Source organism: Psittacula echo, assembly GCF_963264785.1.
Source record: "Psittacula echo genome assembly, chromosome: 7".
In the NCBI taxonomy this organism is placed as follows: Eukaryota; Metazoa; Chordata; class Aves; order Psittaciformes; family Psittacidae; genus Psittacula; species Psittacula echo.
Window position 1 is genome coordinate 3,538,959 of NC_137740.1, and position 19,952 is coordinate 3,558,910.

Consider the following 19,952-nt stretch of genomic DNA (forward strand, 5'->3'; position numbering starts at 1 on the left):
TGTTCAGATCTGCTTTTCCCTTGTGTATGAAGACTTTTAACAATCATAAAGTATCATCAGCAGGTTATTATTAGAGGGTTCAGACATGCCTCCCATTAAAATGTTTTGGCCACCACTGGAAGAAGTTCAGCATCATTCGCAGTTGCATTATGCTACAGCGAGTCAGGAGAGGGATGTCCATCTAGTTGCTTATTGTGTTAGAGCTTTACCTTAAGCCGTAAATGTGTTCTGTCCTTGCTCTTTTTGCTCCATTAGCAAATTATGTGAAACATTAGGTCACCCATTTTATAAGAACTCTTTGGATTGAGTTGGACAGAAACGACTGCAGTGCCCAGGTGGTGTGTTAGATGGATCCCTCTATGCTAGGTACAGCACAGTACCACAGTATGTTACAGTCCTCCTCCAGAGCACTCCCAGTCTAAAAGCCAATGCAACGTGCAGATGAAGGAAGCCAGCTGAAGAGAGTGAGTCCAAGCAGCTAGACCCTCAGCAGATTGTCTCTGCAAACAGTGCTGTGTGACCAGGTTGTGTATGAATCATATTGCTCATTTCATAGTGCCTAGGTTGCCCATGTTGACCAATGTTACTGGACAGAAGTGGGAAGATCAGTATTTGGCTCTCTGTGTTCAGTGACAAAAGTCAGTTTCCCAAAAGTGTGTGCTGTTGACACAAATCAAGGCCAGGGCTGAGATTACAGAGGGGATGGTTGGAGGGCACCAAGATCAATTCAATGCATTATCAGCCAGAAAGGTTAGTGGGCCATATTTCCTCCTCTTCGCTATGGATCGATCCACCACAGTACCTACTTTGTTCTGGAAAAGTTGAAGGGAAAACCATGTAGCCCTAGGTTTGAATTACACTGCTTTGTTTGGATGTGCTTTCCCTATATGCAGTTCTATGGCCTGCAGGATAGTTTCCCTTGAACTGTTAGAAGCACAACGTAGGTGCCACTCCTTCAAAATAATGCCAAGACTTTTCTTTATCCTTGATCTGAAGGAACCAGTCACTTAAATAAGCAGTTCCTTCCTCGTTGTTAAAGGTCTCACTAATTACACACACAAGCAATTGTAGCATCTCATTATGGCTTGATTAAAAAACCCAGGAAAGACGTGTCGCTACAAGTAGCTGATGGCCTCCTAACCCATCCTGCCGGCTCTTAAATCATTTTAAACCCTCAACAATCCAGTCAAAGCCTCTCCTCATTTTTTAACCAGAACTCAACTCTACTTTCCGGGTAAAGTGGATACTGCCTGAAATTCAGCACTTGTTTTAATACCTCGGGTCTGAACACTGAAGCTTATGTTTTGCTAATGCATAATGTATGAGCTTCCTTGGCTGCTTCACGCATGGGGTAAAGTTGTCTTCTTGGCCTGGTTTGCCTGCAGAAGCAAATAGCTACCCAGGTACCTGCTGTTTGCTCTGAGGGAGTTTTGCCTCGGTGTTGGCTGAGGGAATTGAAATGAGCAGAGTGAAGGCTTGAGAGATTATGAGGAGTTTTGGTTCTCAGGGCATGAATGGGCTCACGCAGGGTGTCCTGCAAAAGGGGATGGTGCTTGGGCCCTGCCATCGTTTGCATCTTCATAATGAGGAAGGCCATTTCTTGCTGGTTTTCCTTCTACTCCTTGATTCTGTTGTCACTTTTTATTCAGGATGATGGATCATCAGTCTACTGTTTTGATTGAATAATTGCATGGGGGTCAGGGAACTGAAACAGGAACTTCCTGACCATTCACTAAAAGCAATATTCTGTCTTAGAAGGGCTTTTCTCTCTATAAATGGTGTTAAAAAAGAAGCAAAAATCCCCACAACAAGTAGTTTCACTAAACCCACTCTCCTCTCAAGTTTCTTTTGCTGTTTTCCATCGTATTCCCTAAGTTCTCCTGATGGTCTTTAGTAGACTCGATAATTCAGTGCAGCAGTAGCTGGGGCTTTGGTTTTGTATAGGAAATATGAGTGTTCACATTATATTGGGTGTGCACCTCTGCAGGGTATCTGAGTACATTGATATGGCCTTTTACCATTTGTAAACTACACAGGAGATCCAAAACCACGTGTCCTGGCAGCTTACCTGGGGTTAAAAATAAAAACCAGGGTTTTCTTCTTCAGAAGAAGAAGCCCCTTAGTTACAAAGTATAGTTTGCTTTGGAGGTATTAACTAATCTGTGTGACCCAACTCTCTTTTACCAGTTTATTTGGATTGCATAAGAAAGTCATCAATATGGTACACAACTTACTGTCCAGTCACGACTCGGATCCGCGGTACGCTGACCCACAGGTAAAGGCCCGGGTGGCAATGCTGTATCTACCTCTGATTGGCGTGATCATGGAGAGCGTGCCTCAGCTTTATGACTTTACAGGTATTTTATGTTCTCTGATTTGAATATGTGTTCATCTGCTCGCTAGACTTGAGTGTTTGGGTTCTGAAATTGAAGCCCAAACCCCTTTGCTGTTGGATGAGATTGTGTCTGCTTCTGAATTATAGCTTTGACATGTTTTCATATCTACCTAAGAAACGTTTTGCTATCTGTTTCCTAAACTGCACTTGGAAAATGCATCTTCCATGACTGTTAATGCTTAAAATCCGCATTTGCCCACTTGGTTGCGTGAATTGAAAACTAGCAATTCATTTTAGTCTAAATCTGGCTGGCTACTCTGTATATGTAGCCAGCTGCCCTCTATGTCTCACCAGCTTAAAAAGCCACACCACACACTGTACAATTCCCATAACAATTCCAAAGGATAAGCAGAGTTCCTCCTCCTCCTTAGCATGTGCTCCGTCAGCAGATCATTTCAGGGGTGCTTTACAAAGTGTAATCAGGGCAGGGGGTCCAATCTGGAATAGAATCGTAGAATAGTTCGGGTTGGAAAGGACCTTGAGATCATCCAGTTCCAACCCCCCTGCCATGGGCAGGGACACCTCACACTAAACCATGGCACCCAAGGCCTCATCCAACCTGGCCTTGAACACTGCCAAGGATGGAGCATTCACAACCTCCCTGGGCAACCCATTCCAGTGCCTCACCACCCTCACAGTAAAGAATTTCCTCCTTAGATCCAATCTAAACTTCCCCTGTTTCAGTTTGAACCCGTTACCCCTTGTCCTGTCACTACAGTCCCTGATGAAGAGTCCATCCCCAGCATCCTTGTAGGCCCCCTTCAGATACTGGAAGGCTGCTATGAGGTCTCCACGCAGCTTCTCTTCTCCAGGCTGAACAGCCCCAACTTTCTCAGCCTGTCTCCATACGGGAGGTGCTCCAGTCCCCTGATCATCCTCGTGGCCTCCTCTGGACTTGTTCCAGCAGTTCCATGTCCTTTTTATGTTGAGGACACCAGAACTGCACACAATGCTCCAAGTGAGGTTGTCTCCTACATCCTTTGAGTTTAATGTCGCAATAAAGATGCAAGAAAAGAGTGAGGTATTCAAAGGGACTAAAAGGTCTATTTTGAGAAGGGTGTTAGATACTGAGGTTGTGTAGGTGGCATTTGAAAACTGTTGTTTGCTTTGTGTGACCTCAAATGTAAGTCCTGTTGAGTTTGGGATTGACCAGATGCCCATGTTTCTTGACAGAGAGCCACAATCAGCGAGGGAGGCCGAGCTGCGTCGCTGTCGATGATTACGAGAGTGAAGGTGGAAGCATGATAAGCCAGACAGTCGCCATGGCCATCGCAGGAACGTCAGTCCCTCAGCTCACCCGGCCCAGCAGTTTCCTACTCACCTCATCGGTACAAAGCCACCTCTCCCTATTCCTTGACCCTCAGTGTGTGTCAACAGGCAAATATTTACACATGCAGGTCCCGTGGGGCTGATCAGTGAGTGGTAGGGCCTTGTATCAGTGTGCAGCTGGGTGTTACACAGGGAGGCAGGGGAGGAATGGCAAGGGGAAAAAGTCACGTTTACGCGTTGTTGTGCTGGTTTCAGAGAGGATTTAAGAAATGCCAAGGAGGGATAAAACTCAGCAAACCTCTGAAATTGGAAGAATTCCCTTCTCTGATAAAGATTCCCTCATTCTGAAATAATCCAATAGAAGCTCTGTGAAGTGAAATGGTCATTATTAGCTCTAAGTCCTGAGCAAAAATTCCGACCACATCCAAATCCCACCTAGCTGAAGACATCAATGGGCCCTTTCCCCTGTTTTCTGCACAGGGAGGAAATCCTCCTGATCCTGGTAGCAGACAGGCCCTTCCATTTCTCTATTCTCCTCCTCCCTTTACTCCTGCATCAGGACCCCATTTTGATGGGTCTTATGACACCCTGATACATGCATGGGATAATGAACGGAGCCCCTTTGCTGAATTGTTAATCTGCCAGGAGCTGTTAAAGGCATCTTGAGGGAAGTGGGTATTTGCTGCCTGAAGAGAAACACATTCATATAACTGGTTCAAACTGCGGCTTCACTCTTGTGGCTTGACTATCTGTGGGTTCCACTGAGCTGTCGGGTTGAGAAAGAGAAATGTGTTTCTCCTGCTTCTTAGTGAAAAATGTCTATTCACCTTCTGTTCCTATCTGGGAATGGTTTAGACTGAGGTGGTAGCTGATGTAGAACCTTTGAGTGATGATTGAAGTGTTTGGATGTGAAATACAGTGTGGCAAATGTCTTGACCTGTCTGTTTTAGAGTGGCAGGCAGCACTCCACCTTCTCAACGGAGTCCAGCCGCAGCCTTCTGATCTGTCTCCTGTGGGTGCTCAAGAACGCAGATGAAAGTGTCTTGCAGAAGTGGTTCACGGACCTGTCAGTGTTGCAGCTCAATCGCCTGCTGGATTTGCTTTATCTTTGCGTATCCTGCTTTGAATACAAGGTACTGGTGTATTGTGTAAACCTCCTGAAGTTCCTTCTGGGGCTTGCCGAGGACTCTGATCCTTTACACGACTGCAGAAAGGCATTTCCTGCTCTCTCCTAAGTATTTCCTGTATTCAGAATCCCAAGGCTGAGCATGTCTCTGTGCAACCTCTAGCCTTATCCATGTTTACTTTTCAGCCATGCAAGTGTCTGTGCCTTGTTTCACTTCTTAGGCAGTTTGGCCTGCTTGTTGCTCATCTGGGAGCTTCTGCAGGGAAAGGGGATCATAGCTTTTGGTCATTTTGCTTGCTATCAGCAAGAAGAGAGCTTCCTGTAGCAGTACTGGAGTCTGGGTAGATTAGCTAGCTAGCAACTGAACGTGTATTCCCTTCTTTCTGTATGTCTTTAGACAGGAAAGATATTTTGAGTTGTTAAGAAAATATCCCAGATTGAAAGAATCTTCCCTGATGCTCTCATTTGAAACTTGCAGGGCAAGAAAGTATTTGAAAGAATGAACAGTTTGACATTCAAGAAGTCAAAAGACATGAGAGCCAAACTTGAAGAAGCTATTTTGGGAAGCATAGGGGCAAGGCAGGAAATGGTCCGAAGAAGCAGAGGACAGCTAGGTAAGTAAAGAAGTCTTCTTCCTTGCACCTGTCTGTGGTTTGGGGTACTACCCATCAAGATATTCAGGCAAAGAAGCCCCTAGAAAAAGCTGCAGTTTGCAGCATGCTTCTCTGGGGCTGCAGAATCCCTACCCTTTCCCCAAGTTCCATCTACAGGCAATTTATTTGTTACTGGATTGCTTTTGTGTACATGTGATCGTATCTCATTTATGGGGTGTTCTTGCCTGACCTTCTTCCAGTGTCGCATCTTTCAAAGCCACCTTCTAGTATGTCTTGTGCAAGGATCACAGCAGAAAACAGGCTGCCTGATCTTGCTTTGATAGCTCTGAAAATACCTGGATATTTCTGCTAACTTAATGAGGCTTGAAATAGCCAGTAGGTGGGGGTAACAAACACCTTCTGATGGTTTCTGCTGCTCATGTTGTTTGGGAGGAAGGATGGCGCAGGCGTTAGGATACGAATCAGAATAGTGGTTTTGTCTCCTGCTCTGCCACAGGCATCCTGGTGCATGTGAGTATCTCCAGTGTCTCTCCATTAGCTCTGTAGTAAGCTGGCATATGAATAGCTGCAAGTGAAATTGTCACTCAGCAGGAACAGAATTAGGGGCCATGTAAACATCTTGGGTGAGTGCCACAGCCTTGGGCTCTAAGAAGTCACAGTTTGCTGTCCCTTGTGAACAAACCTGGAATTGCTACCCATGTAAACCAAATAGGATTAGATGACCACTGTTGTTTTGATATTATCCTGCAGAGAGAAGTCCTTCTGGGAGCGCTTTTGGAAGTCAAGAGAATTTGAGATGGAGAAAGGATATGACTCACTGGCGTCAGAACACAGAAAAGCTTGACAAGTAACTCTACCTTATCCTTCTACATTAACAATGTGACTGTGCCTGTGGGAATGCTCTCCCTGTAGGAGGTCAATGGCAACAGGCCACTTAGCTCTTGTGCGAGCAGGCTTGGGCCCTTGGTTGGAACAGGGCTGGCAGTGTGCAAAGAGCTTTAAGTCCAGCACTGCCCTATCTAACTCTTTGCTTTTCCACTGTCCCTTGCTTCCTTAGATTTTAAGATGAGATTTGAAGAGACTGAAACAATCCATTGCCTTCTTAAAACCCAGTAGGAAGCTGTAATTTAGAGGGAAGATCCATTAACAGTTTTCACAGTTAGCATATATATCTCATGTCTTATTTCCTTTATTCCATAAGAACATTCTGGAGTTCTCAAAGCTCACTTTCCTTTCCTGTCCTAATCCATCACTTTGATTGTTTTTCCACATGTGCTGTGCTTTTAGAAGCCACAAACCAGCCAGGTACTGTAGCATTGGTGTGTAGTTCTTCTAAATAGCCATTTTGTACATCTGCAGACTCAATCATCACAGCATTGTTTGTGATGCTTGGCAGAAGTTTTCGGTGTGTGTGTGCGCAACTGATTGCAATGAGCTCTTTTTGCTTATTACACCCATTTCCCTTAAAGTTCCCTCTCTTGGTGTGGTTCAGTCTGGAGGGCTCAGGAGTTGTGTTTGAGCTTTGCTGTGCACGTTTTCTGTTTCCTCAAATTGCAACCTGCAGTCTCCATCCTCCCAGCAAAAGAATTGTTCCTAATCCTAGGAAAGCAACCTCAGCACAAGTGAAGCTCTGAAGAAACTGGGGGATGGGGACCTCAGAGCCCAAATGGAGATCAGGCCAAATTTTACTCTTGAAGACACTGACAGAGTACATCTTCACAGCTTCTAATGCTTTGTCCAACACGGGAACGTAATCTCTTGTTATGTCAAGTGGTGGCTTTTTGTCCAAGACTGCAGTCCTGTTAAGGCATTGAGAAGGCCAAATGACCAGTGTGTTTCAGCCTGCTGATGAAGTGATGTAGGTATGAATTCCACGACTCCAGAGCTGTGGGCAGAGTTATAACAGATTACAATTTGGCCTGAAGAGCTCATCAGTTCACTGCTGGCACTGGATCTGAGCCCCGTCCTTCCCAGAAGAACCTCAAGTACATCGTAACAGCTGTGGAATACACTGATGCCCACAGGATGGTGTCTCACCCCACAAAATAATCTGCTTAGATAACTCCACAAACCTACTTTTTAACCCATATTTGCTCACTGAGACCTCGGTCCATCCTACTCCACTCCTATGACATGGCAAGTCTGTCCTGTGTGCAATAGGTAGAGTCTGGCTCTTTGAAATCTAACAAGCGAGACTTCACACCAAGGATTGTGCACAACTGATTGCAGGTGGTATTGGTTTATGCAGATGGTGTTGTTTTATATAGGGTCAGGCCTCAAGTCTTCATATTCTGGAGCCTGAAGAATACATCATGAGTGTCTGACCCAGCTCCCAGAGGAAGCAGAGTGTGGCAAAGGAGGGTTTCTGTGGTACAGATCCAAGAGCTGAGCTGTCTGCCATCCCCTTGGTTGTGTATTTTGCTTGATTTAGAATCATAGAATAGTTTGAGTTGGAAAGGACCTTAAGATCATCTAGTTCCAACGCCCCCTGCCATGGGCAGCGTCACCTCCCACTAAATAATCAGCAGTAATCAGCACTTACTTCATGGGCAAAAAGAGCCCTGAAGTCAATGACAACAGAAACACGATTTTTCCCCTTGATTTCTTGCCTTTTGTTCCTAAGGTGGCTTCTTTTCGTTTCCACCCAAGGAGACCCCACCTATGGTTCACTAGGAAGGAGCAGCTCCTTTCCACCAAATCTGGCTCATTCGGAGCCTTTAACCCTTAACCCTGGCAGTCCCTGTTTGATGGATAAATCACCATTATGCCAGTACTTACTGCTTTGGTCAGTTCCTGCAGGTCACACTCCTGCTATGATTTGGCCTGGCAGGAGCCTGATGGCAATGACATCTCTGGTAGGGCAGGCCGTAGCTGGTCTCTTCAAATACACTCCTGGATCTTTGCCACATGCAGCACATGGTTGCTGCTGCATTCCTGGGGCTACTGGTGTGACTGGGTGTATGAACTTTGTAGACTTCCCAGGGAAGTGAGTGCCTGGCATAGAACAGCCGCATCCTGTCATTTTTCTTGGAGAGGAAGATACCTTTCAAGTACTGTAATGTAATACAGCTTGAATGGCCAAAGATCGCACCCTCACTGTATGCACTCTGTGCTCCAACCAGTCTAGCTGCTGGGCTCCACAGTGCCAATATACTAGCTCGTGTAGCACCACCATGTGTCCATAGCCTATAACATGAAGCTGTCTGTTTTGTTCCTGGTTGTGCTCTTGCATGCCTAACGATGCTACTAAACCAGTTTTGAGTTGGACTTTGATTCTAAACTGTTGTTGTGTCCCTGGGAGAGCAAGGAAGTGTTGGAAATAGTGTGATCTCTCCTAGCATGGTGAACGTAACTCCTGTGTAAGTTTGTATGTGTAAGAAAACCAAGTCTTTCTTCGTGTTCTCTTAATGAATGCATTGTAGTGTTGTCCAGTAATAAATACCCAAGTTGGAACTGGGAGTTTCCTGCTAATGAGAAGATGGTTTTTGACAGGAGAAGATGGAGATCCACTTCTGAAACAGAAAGTAATTTTATTCCTTTCTTCTCTCCATTAGATCAAGGGCAGAGATAGAACACGAGGCACTTATCGATGGGAATCTTGCAACAGAAGCCAATCTGATTATTTTGGATACACTAGAGATAGTTGTGCAGGTAAGGATGATAAGAAATAGAGATATAACAGCATTACTGTCACCTGGCCAGGCAGCAGGTTGTTAAATCAAACCTTCCTGCTGCTCTTAACTCCCTGAATGCTGTCAGAACTGGGCAGCTCCCCTAATGCCTCTCCTAATCCTCAGCCCGTAACAATCTGGTTTTACTTTGCAGTAGCTTCCTTCAGCCTTTTTGGAAGTTGTTCCCTTTTTGTAGTATAAGAAATGGTTGTTCAAAACCTCAGTAATGAACTGCAAAAATACCCAAGTCCTGCCTATTCTAGCCAATTCCTGTAGGTCTTCCCAGATCTGCTTCAGGTCATCAGGTTCCAGATCAGCCTCCTATATCTGTACTTACTCTGCACAGTGCAGGAAAGCTTCCAGGTACCTTAGTCTGTGTGCACAAGTGAGCAAGGACACATGGTACTTTTGTCCCCTGCTTTCTGTACAAATGGAACCAGGGCACGGGCTGGAAGCAGGCAGCGGGAGACTTATCTACCTCTGAGCTGCACAGAGACCCAGGAATCCCAAGGGTTGCACCCGGATAATCCACCTAGAGATCAGCTACAGAACAAGGTCCTCAAAGGGCAGAGCCTCATCAGGTAGATGTGTCATTCCTCAGGCTTTAGTGCGTGGGTCAGGTACTCGTTACCTGGGGGCTGATTCAATAATGTGACTGTTTTGCAGGCCCAAGTGGGTAATTTCTCCATACCAAAGGGCTTTCAGCAGGCTTATTCTCTTCCTTTCTCTTACACACAGACACAGGAGAGGTCAAGTTTTGCTCATGTAACTCGATTTCCTTTTGTCTGCAGACTGTTTCTGTGACAGAATCCAAAGAGAGCATCCTCGGTGGGGTGCTGAAGGTGCTTCTACACAGCATGGCCTGCAACCAAAGTGCACTTTATCTCCAGCACTGCTTCGCCACACAGAGGGCTTTGGTTTCGAAGGTGAATTTCTGGCGGATGCTATAATATATCCTGACCAGCACAGATGGAGGATGGGACTGTTTTCTCTTCCTTTGCATTGGGGTCATTTCACCAATCGTTGGTTATTTTGTGCAGTATTGATTCGCAGGAAGTGTGGTCTGGGGGTTGATAAAACCTGGCTGCTTTTCATGATCAGTGCCTGTATTTGTGCACTTTGGGTTTGGCTGCACACAAAGGTACCGTTCACACAGCCCACGTGTGGTGGGGTTACTGCTCACCAGCAATCAGTGGGCAGAGGCACCGAGCCAGTCAGGAACACGAAGCACAAGTGGAATTTAAGCTGTAAAAATCTCACTTCAAATGGATTTGTTTTCCTGGGCCTGTAATTTAAACCATTTCCCAGTTTCTGTATTTATACGAAGTTTTAAGCCTGAGGAACTGATATAAATTGGTCTAAAGGTGTAGATATAGGAGCAAGTTGTGGGGGTAGGTGAAAGGAGTTGCCTTCCAGTGCTGCCAGTGAGTCTGCTTTGCATTACTGTATTTTACAGTACAGTGAAATCATAGAATCATAGAATAGTTAGGGTTGGAAAGGACCTTAAGATCATCCAGTTCCAACCCCCCTGCTGTAGGCAGGGACACCTCACACTAAACCAGGTCACCCAAGGTCTCATCCAACCTGGGCTTGAACACCGCCAAGGATGGAGCATTCACAACCTCCCTGGGCAACCCATTCCAGTTTACAGTACAGTGAAATGATCAGTGAAATCAGCATCATTCCCCCAAAACAAAGGGGATTGGAATTCCTCTAATGCCAGTGCATGCTCGTTGCTGAGGCTTGCCCTGGCCTATTTGAGTGCCTGTTTCTGCCTATCCAAGCACTCATTTTCTCCTGTGCTGTTTTCCCAGTTCCCTGAGCTGCTGTTTGAAGAAGAGACTGAGCAATGTGCAGATCTGTGCCTGAGGCTCCTGAGACACTGTAGCAGCAGTATCAGCACGATACGGTCGCATGCAAGTGCCTCTCTTTACCTTCTTATGAGGCAGAACTTTGAGATTGGGAATGTGAGTATCCTGCTGCACTTTGGTTGGATGTTACACGTAAACGGGTTGGGAATGCTGGATGGAGCTCTGTGTATTCCTGTCGGAGAAAGGCTATTGGAGGGTTTACCATTGAAACAAGCGTGACGTGCAGAGGGAAGAGAAGCACACAGCAGTGACATGGCTTTGCCTTGCTCCTGATCTTGCAGCACCTCACAGTGCTGGTCAGTGCATAGCAGGAATATCCAGTCACCACAGAATCACAGAATCCCGAGGGTTGGAAGGGACCTCAAAAGATCATCTAGTCCAACCCCCCTGCAAGAGCAGGGTAACCTAGAGTACATCACACAGGAACTTGTCCAGGCGGGCCTTGAATATCTCCAACGTAGGAGACTCCACAATCCCCCTGGGCAACCTGTTCCAGTGCTCTGTCACTCTCACAGTGAAGAAGTTTTTCCTGATGTTCACATGGAACCTCTTCTGCTCCAGTTTACACCCATTACCCCTTGTCCTATCACTGGACATCACTGAGAAAAGCCTAGCTCCATCATCCTGACACTCACCCTTTACATATTTGTAACCATTGATGAGGTCACCCCTCAGTCTCCTCTTCTCCAAACTATAGAGACCCAGCTTCCTCAGCCTTTCCTCATAAGGGAGATGCTCCACTCCCTTAATCATCTTCGTTGCCCTGCACTGGACTCTCTCCAGCAGGTCCCTGTCCTTCTTGAACTGAGGGGCCCAGAACTGGACACAATATTCCAGATGCGGTCTCACCAGGGCAGAGTAGAGGGGCAGGAGAACCTCTCTTGACCTACTGACCACCCCCCTTCTAATACACCCCAGGATGCCATTGGCCTTCTTGGCCACAAGGGCACGTTGCTGGCTCATGGTCATCCTCCCATCCACCAGGACCCCCAGGTCCCTTTCCCCTTCACTACTTTCCAGCAGGTCAACCCCCAACCTGTACTGGTACATGGGGTTGTTCCTCCCTAGATGCAAGACTCTACACTTGCCCTTGTTGACTAAGCTGTATGCCTGGAATCTCTGAGCAGGCAAACTGCTTCTTGTGTTGGTTTATAGAAGGATGTAGAGCCCTGCCTGGAACATCCACTGCCAGAGTTCCCAAACCTGTCAGTTTGGAAGGTTTTCATGCTCTTTACATCGGACAGTTTGCACTCAAAGGGCTCTTTGGAGAAACTCCCCTCTGCCTTGCTTTCACACACCTGTAGGTGAGAGCAGTCACATCACCCTTCCTGTGCCACAGCTGGTGTGTGTGTCCTTTCTGAAAGGGCTATGTTAGTGGACGTGTGTTAGCAATGCTGGCGTTTTGTTTTCATTCAGGTCTTACCTCTAATTACATCTTAGCTTGACTCACCCATGTGTGCTTTAAATTATTAAGAAGATTTCCAGCCTTAAGTCTTCCCGTTGGTGTTTTGCAGGCATAACTGTAGCTATGTATCACACAGTGCTCCTCCGCACATCTTTGTTTAAACTGCTTTGGTTACAGTCCCCCACAGGGAGTAGCAGAGCTGAAGGGACCCACTGTGTCTGGGCCTTGGGACTGTCAGTCAGTTGACAGCAGTGAGTTAACAGTGACTCCAGTTTTTAGGCTAGACCAAACCAAAAGCAGCTGTTTGGAGTGAAGGCTGTATCACAAGAGAGAGTTGAGCAGCATCTTCTTCAGGGTATGTGAGAGGAGAGCATGCAGAAGGAGAGAAAACTAGAACTATTGCAGGAGAACCTTCATCTGGAACTCAGTAATGCTGTGATCAGATTGTGAAGTTCGGCAGCACCAGAGGTTTAGTGTAATCACCGCTCTGAGACAGCCCTTTCTCACTTGAGTGTTCTGTTTTGCATCAGGTGTCTGTCAGGAGGAGGGTACAATAACGAGAGCACTGATATTGCAGCAGACCACTGCAGTACCTCTGGGTTGTTGAATGCCATAACAATACCTCTGTTGCAGAACTTTGCCAGGGTGAAAATGCAGGTGACCATGTCACTGTCATCCCTGGTGGGGACATCCCAGAACTTCAATGAAGAGTTTTTGCGACGTTCCCTGAAGACTATTTTGACATATGCTGAAGAAGATCTGGAACTCAGGGAGACAACATTTCCTGATCAGGTAAAAGGAATACCACAAGAGAAGGAATGTGTAGTTCATTAAAAGGCTGTCCTTAAACATCCATCTAGAGCTGGAGTTTACATGCATTCCCTGAAGGTGATTATTTAATTCACCTACGTACATAAACCCCAGGTCCATGTTTAATTCTGACAACAAGATGCAAACAGACCAAGGTTCAGAGTGACTGTGGTCCTCACACAGCAATGTGGAGCTCGATGGCCGTTGCCAGTTCATTGCAGCAGTTTGTTTTTTACAGGTCCAGGATCTAGTGTTCAACCTCCATATGATCCTTTCTGACACAGTTAAAATGAAGGAGCACCAGGAAGATCCAGAGATGCTGATTGACCTGATGTACAGGTAGAGTTTGTAGCCGTTGCACTGTAGGGACAGTAGATGTCAGTGCTCCACATGGTGTTAGAACAGAGCGTAGTACCTACTGCACTTCCTGTATTTAGAGTGTGAGGTATTGTATTGCTGTGAACTTGGATTGCTTGGGGTTTATTAGCAATTATTTCACTTTGAACTAAAATCCTGTTTTAAACTGCTTGCTGTGATTCCCATTTTACCTGAAAACAACGCAGCCACTTGCTCTTTGGTTTTGTATTCAGATGTTGCGTATTTGAGCACTCACAGAGCTTGATTATGGAGCAGTTCTGAGTCTCAGTGCTCATGGACCAATAGGTATGTGTCTGTTGTGTTTGAATGTGGCATTGATAGGTTTTGATTGGCATTTAGGGAGCTTACAATGGATAAAAGTAGTTTCCATTGCCCAGCAGTCACTGACAACCTTATCCTTTATGTGAGTGTCCTGGCTTCAGCTGTAACAGTAGTAGCTGGTGCAGTGCTGTGTTGGTGCTTTAGTCTGGGAACAATACTGACAACTCTCCCTGCGTGCAGCAGGGAAAACTTAAGGATCTTCCAGCACCTGCTTGCTCACAAGGCTTTTTGGTGGTTGTAGTGGTTTAAGCCCAGCCAGCAAGAAGTTACCACTCAGATGCATGCTCACTTCCCCCTTCCTCCCCTCAATAGGATGGGCAGGAGAGTCAGAAAAAAGGTAAAAAACCTATGGTTTGAGATAAGAACACTTTAATAATTGAAAGAAAAGTAAAATATAATACTAAATAACAATAATAGGAAATAGAGAGAGATTGAGAGGAAGGAATAAACACCACCACCCCAAAAAAAACCCTCAAGGGATGCCCAAAACAGTTGCTCTGTACTGGGCATGACGTTCCATGGTATGGAATACCCCTTTGGCTAGTTTCGGGTCATCTGTCCTGGCTGTGCTCCATCCCAGCTTTTTGTGCCCCTCCTCACTGGCAGGGCATGAGACTGAAAAGTCCTTGATGGGGGTAAGTGCTACTGAGCAACAACTAAACCATTGGTGTGTTACCAGCGTTGTTCTCGTACTAAAGCCCAAACACAGCTGCTAGGAAGAAAATTCACTCTATCCCAGCTGAAGTCAGGAGACTGGTGGTACATATGAAGGTCTCCGTATGCAAAAGATAATCCAGAGCCACGTTAAGATCCCAACTACCACAATGCATGGTGTTGCAATGGTCCTGAAGGCTTCATAGATGGCAGGAGAGGTTTTGTCTGAAGCAACCAGGCAATTCTGCTCTGATTGTCCAACACCTTTGACTTACTATCAGTATTCAAGTGAAATATGGTCAAGAGCTTCAGGAAGTTGCCCATAAACACATTCTGGCATCACAGGGTAGCTGCAGTTGCCCATCACTAACTGGTTTAGGAATCTACAAAGTAATTTAGGGCAACTTTCTATCTATATAGCTTCTTATCTCATGTATTTCTGGATAGCCAACCATGGAGGGTGGTTGTTGTTTAAGCAGAAGTAACTAAATCCTAATCACAGGGGTTTTCTTTTCAATTAGGATTGCAAAGGGCTATCAGAATTCCCCTGACCTGCGCCTCACGTGGCTGCAGAACATGGCTGGGAAGCACTCCGAGAGGAGCAACCACGCTGAATCAGCCCAGTGCCTGGTCCACTCTGCAGCCTTGGTGGCTGAATATCTGAGCATGCTGGAAGACCGAAAATACCTCCCTGTAGGGTGTGTTACATTTCAGGTGGGAATTATCCTCCGTATTGTACAAGTGGGTTCTGTCATCTGCTGCTGAGACACAGCAGGTGCCCGGTGTTTCTGTGCCGATGTACTGGTACTGCAGTGGATTTGTTCTGGGAAGAATGCATTACCACAACCTCTGAAGAACTTCATTATGCTTGAGGAGGCCACGGAGATGCTGCGAGGGCTGGAGCAGCTCTGCTCTGGAGCCAGGCTGAGAGAGCTGGGCTGGGTCAGCCTGGAGAAGAGAAGGCTCCTGAAGGGGAGACCTGAGAGCAGCTCCAGTGCCTAAAGGGGCTGCAGGAAAGCTGGAGAGGGGCTTGGGACAAGGGCCTGTAGGGACAGGCCAAGGGGAATGGCTTTAACCTGCCAGAGGGGAGACTGAGATGAGCTCTTAGGCAGAAGCTCTTCCCTGTGAGGGTGCTGAGGCGCTGGCCCAGGGTGCCCAGAGAAGCTGTGGCTGCCCCGTCCCTGGCAGTGTTCAAGGCCAGGTTGGACACAGGGGCTTGGAGCAAGCTGCTCCAGTGGAAGGGGTCCCTGCCCGTGGCAGGGGTTGGAGCTGGGTGAGCTTTAAGGTCTCTTCCATCGTAAACCATTCTAGGATTCTATGAAGACTGTCTTGGTTCTTTCAGATCTTTACATCCATAGGCTGAGTGAATGCAGTTATTTTTATTTCTCCATTTAAGTCATGGGTTTTTAATAACCTCGTTGATCTAGCCAGTGCATAGTGGGTGCAGTTGAAGAAAATGGTTCCTGTGACTAGTAATCATAAGCAGGTCAATACTGAGCAGAGCGAACAAGCACATACTTAGCTTTGAGTGTTTTTAGGTGGACTGGTCCAGTTAGCTTAAGCATGTGCTGAAGTACCGTGCTGGTTCAGAAGGAAATTAAACAAATGCATATGAAAACTGCCTCTAAAAATGTTCAGACTCGATTGAAAATCAGCTGGTTTTGAAGATACTGAAAGTGCTGAATGTTGCTTACAGTGAGTAAAACAATTTTCTCTATGTTATATCTCCTTAGAACATATCTTCCAATGTTTTGGAAGAGTCAGCTGTTTCTGATGATGTTGTATCACCAGATGAAGAAGGTATCTGCTCTGGAAAGTATTTCACAGAAGCTGGTCTGGTGGGATTGCTGGAACAGGCTGCAGCATCTTTCTCCATGGTAGAAGACTTTCATTTCTTTCTGTGTTTTCTTCAGCAGTCTTACACTGCTGGGCACCACGAAGTAAAATGTTTCCTCTATGAGACTGTGTAATTCTATTGTAAGAGCTTCAGTTTGATGGAGCCTTTGAGTTTGTTCAAGACAGCCCAGTTTGCCCTCTGGAGTAGCTGTGCAAAGAGTGGGATCTGGGACCAAGAGGCCTTTGTGTGTTTGCAGTGTCTTTCACATCAACACTGCACATTTGGGAGCTCACAATAGTAAAGAAAGGCTGTAATGTTTTTCCTCCTCTTCAAAAAGAGTGGGTTGAGACCTTTGTGTGAGCAGTGTTAACGGCTGGTAGCAGCGTATCCATCAGAAACCAAGGAAAGCAAGTGAATCATTTCCCACAGCAGAATATGAAATGTCGTTTGATGGGGTTAAGCACAAGCAGCAATAACTCCAGGGCTCAGACCTAGAACCCCTGCTGTGGGTTGGCTAAGCCATGGGATGCAGTGTCTCTGCCTGTGATGGGCTGGAACCCCTCTGTTAGAGACATCCTATGGAAACTCCATAAAGCCCATCACATGAAGCACTGAAAGTGGATGCAGAAATCACTTAGGTTGAAGATGCACCTGTACTGTGCACTTAAGCTTCTATATTTAATTCCCATAGATTTTATTAGGGTTCTGTTTAGCCTGTTGTGCTCTTGAGCACGTATCGATCCAAAATATCCCAGGTTTGATTCCAGTGATAATCTTATTTACTAGTAGCAATGTGTAATGCAATAGGCTCTTGATTTCAAGGGTAACTGAGGGGTTTATTCCATTCATGTATGGGTATATTTTAAGAAAAGATGCCAATTATATCACAGTGGTACCAAAGCCACCTTTTCACTTCGCAGTTTTATCATCTAAATGCTGATAGGATGTATTATTCTTGCTGTTGAATTGATGGAGCAATTGATGGACCTTATTTTGTAGGCTGGCATGTATGAAGCAGTTAATGAGGTTTACAAAGTCCTTATTCCTATTCATGAAGCTAATAGAGATGCCAAGAAGCTATCTACTATTCATGGTAAACTCCAAGAAGCATTCAGCAAGATTGTGCACCAGGTAATGGTTTGAATTTTCAGCTGCAATGTGAATTGTAAAGACACTGCAAATGCTCCGTGCAGATAAAACCTGTCCGTTAAGGAAAGCATTTTAATCAGATTACATGAGAATTGTCAGATGGTGATCCGCAGTAAATGCAAGGATTGCTAACAGGATTTTTTTCTCTCTGGACGTTTAACATGAGAGAGCATCATATACCAAGAAATGTCCAAGAGTTAAAAATCCTGATCATCGGCCAATTTATCCTTTTGGATGCTATTTTAAACTGTTTTGCATGCTGGGAAAAACGACTGTATCTTGGCTTTAGCTGGTAGGTAATGTTCAGAAATGTTGGGGTTTTGTTGTTCTGTTCATTTGGTGGATAAATAGTTGAAGGAACCTTTCTAAACTTAGATGGTGCAAAACCCACCAGCTGAGGTGCTGAGCGTTTCATGAGAGACATCGGAAGTTACCAAACCTCACGAAGCTCAACAGACCTCAGCTAGGCAGGAGACGAGAGCAGTTGGCAAGCCTCAAGAAGCAGATGTTCTCTTCTAGGAGAGGCCTGTTGGGTGCATGCCTTTCTGTTAGGGCAGGCAAGCACTCAGCAGACCCTCCTCCAGTACGTGCCAGTGCTGCTCCAAGCCCCCAGCCCCAGTCAGCTTCTGGTCGTGGGCTGCTGGGTGCATGTTGGTGTGGTTACCCTTAAGCTGCCATCAGCTCCTCAGTAGATGTTGATCAGTTCATTGATTTCATAGGATCCAGCCGAGGGTCTGGGGGTTTTCTTCGTGTTCTGGCATTGCTGGGTTCCTGAGGTTAAATGAACCAACAGGACAACCATTGGGTCTACTTCTGAGCCAGAAAAGGGCACTGTGGATGCATGATGACTTGTAATCATTGAAACCATTAGAGGTTTATGATACCTTACATTGATGGTCATGTTTTGACCTTTGAAACTCTTTCTCTGGTTTCTGTGACATGCGCTTTTTACTTTTTATCACACAGAGTACTGGCTGGGAGGTAGGTAACTCCGTTTTAGTTAGTAAAGAACACTAATAGATTTTTCAGATGACTCACGCCAACGCTTGCCCACATGTGCTAGTTGTGGGTATTTCTGTTGCTGTCTGCTGTTAAAACAATTCATTAACCAAAGAAATACCGATAAACCGATTGTGGTTGTAGGAAATTCTTCGTTAGAAGCTGTAGGTAGTGCATGGATGCTGATGTGTTCCACTAATGAGGTTCTTTGGTGAATGAGCCACTGTATCATCACTAGTTTGTTTTTATAATATGTTTATATTTCTTTTCATCAGCATTGACACAGAATATCATCCCTTCATGCCATATTTTCACCCCACCCACAGGGGTCGATTTAAGCACTAATGCTCAGAGGTACTGAAACACAGAGCTGGTTTACTCCATACACAGACCATATCGCAGAGAATAGGCTGCTTCATTCTGTTCATTTAAGAACAATCAATTTGTTACGTAGCTGTTTATCTGGCAGTGAAATAGCTCAGTTGTGTTAACTGCAGTCAGTTTGCCTGCTGTTTTCTCTGTGGAGGCTGTTTGCTCACATTTCTACAACGTACACCACATTTGGATTATCAAATAGACAAAGTGGTCGGCTTCAGTCACAGCCATACACAGAATCATGGAGTGGTTTGGAAGGGACCTCTGAAGGTCATCTGGTCCAACTCTCCTGCTGAAGCAAGGCCACTTAGATCAGGCTGCCCAGGACTATGTCCAGACAGCTTTGAACATCTCCAAGGTTGGAGAATGCACTCAGCAGTTCGGTAACTTGGGCCCTAGTGCGGTCGACACAGTGGGTACATGAACACTGAGAGGTCTCAGAAGACATTTAAAGTGTTTTGTGGATATGATGTTATTTGCTTGGAGTTTAGCTGTCCAGTTTATCTCTGCTTTCTGTGAATCAGGCAACTCAGTGTGGGCCACCTCACTCCAGGTTTCCACCACAGGGAGCGTTTAAGCCCACCCTTATTAAACCAAGACCAAGAATGAAGCTGTCTTTCATTGTGTGACTTAAACCATTTGGGCTGGTGATGTCTAAACATCAGTTTTAATTGTGGCCTGGCAAGAAACGAAATTCAGCAGCTTAAAAGTAAACCCTGACACTTAAGGGCTGGCCCTGTAAGTAGTTTACATGTTCCTCTGAAAGGTCCCAGCAGATGAGGCAGCACAGCGATGCCGAGTACATATTGTACGAGTGTTCAATACGTGTTCAATAGCCAACAAATGCAAAGGCCTGTGAGCATCTCTTTTGATTAGTCTGCCCCTAAATCGACCCCTGAAGAAAATCCTGTCATTGGTTATGATGCTAACACCACTCAGTCATGTTTTACTGCATGGTAAAAGACACCCATGGTTTCAGTTCTTGTCTGTCATCGTGCTCCTTCATTGCCACACTTCTTCTGATCTTTGTGCTTTGTAGCTTTCAGATTTGTTGCATGTTTGGCCCTTTTTCCTTGTT

The 19,952-nt window shown here is 45.7% G+C and overlaps 1 protein-coding gene across 7 annotated transcripts in view; it reads left to right on the forward strand.

Annotated features, from left to right (window-relative positions):
* The window catches only part of DOCK7 (dedicator of cytokinesis 7), a gene marked incomplete at both ends in the record, with an annotated part of 112,629 nt that overhangs the window by 80,816 nt on the left and 11,861 nt on the right, over nucleotides 1–19,952 (forward strand). For 3 of the 7 annotated variants that reach the window (XM_080623345.1, XM_080623347.1, XM_080623344.1), the window contains 15 exons: nucleotides 2,188–2,357; nucleotides 3,569–3,723; nucleotides 4,615–4,797; nucleotides 5,269–5,404; nucleotides 6,155–6,251; nucleotides 6,692–6,709; nucleotides 8,959–9,055; nucleotides 9,867–10,001; nucleotides 10,890–11,042; nucleotides 12,985–13,143; nucleotides 13,400–13,500; nucleotides 15,036–15,228; nucleotides 16,248–16,391; nucleotides 17,351–17,482; nucleotides 18,467–18,481. In XM_080623345.1, the coding sequence (XP_080479471.1) occupies nucleotides 2,188–2,357; nucleotides 3,569–3,723; nucleotides 4,615–4,797; nucleotides 5,269–5,404; nucleotides 6,155–6,251; nucleotides 6,692–6,709; nucleotides 8,959–9,055; nucleotides 9,867–10,001; nucleotides 10,890–11,042; nucleotides 12,985–13,143; nucleotides 13,400–13,500; nucleotides 15,036–15,228; nucleotides 16,248–16,391; nucleotides 17,351–17,482; nucleotides 18,467–18,481 (1,888 nt within the window). The remainder of the gene's footprint in view (nucleotides 1–2,187; nucleotides 2,358–3,568; nucleotides 3,724–4,614; nucleotides 4,798–5,268; nucleotides 5,405–6,154; nucleotides 6,252–6,691; nucleotides 6,710–8,958; nucleotides 9,056–9,866; nucleotides 10,002–10,889; nucleotides 11,043–12,984; nucleotides 13,144–13,399; nucleotides 13,501–15,035; nucleotides 15,229–16,247; nucleotides 16,392–17,350; nucleotides 17,483–18,466; nucleotides 18,482–19,952) is intronic. The other 4 variants (XM_080623346.1, XM_080623349.1, XM_080623343.1 and 1 more) reach the window with 2 other exon arrangements.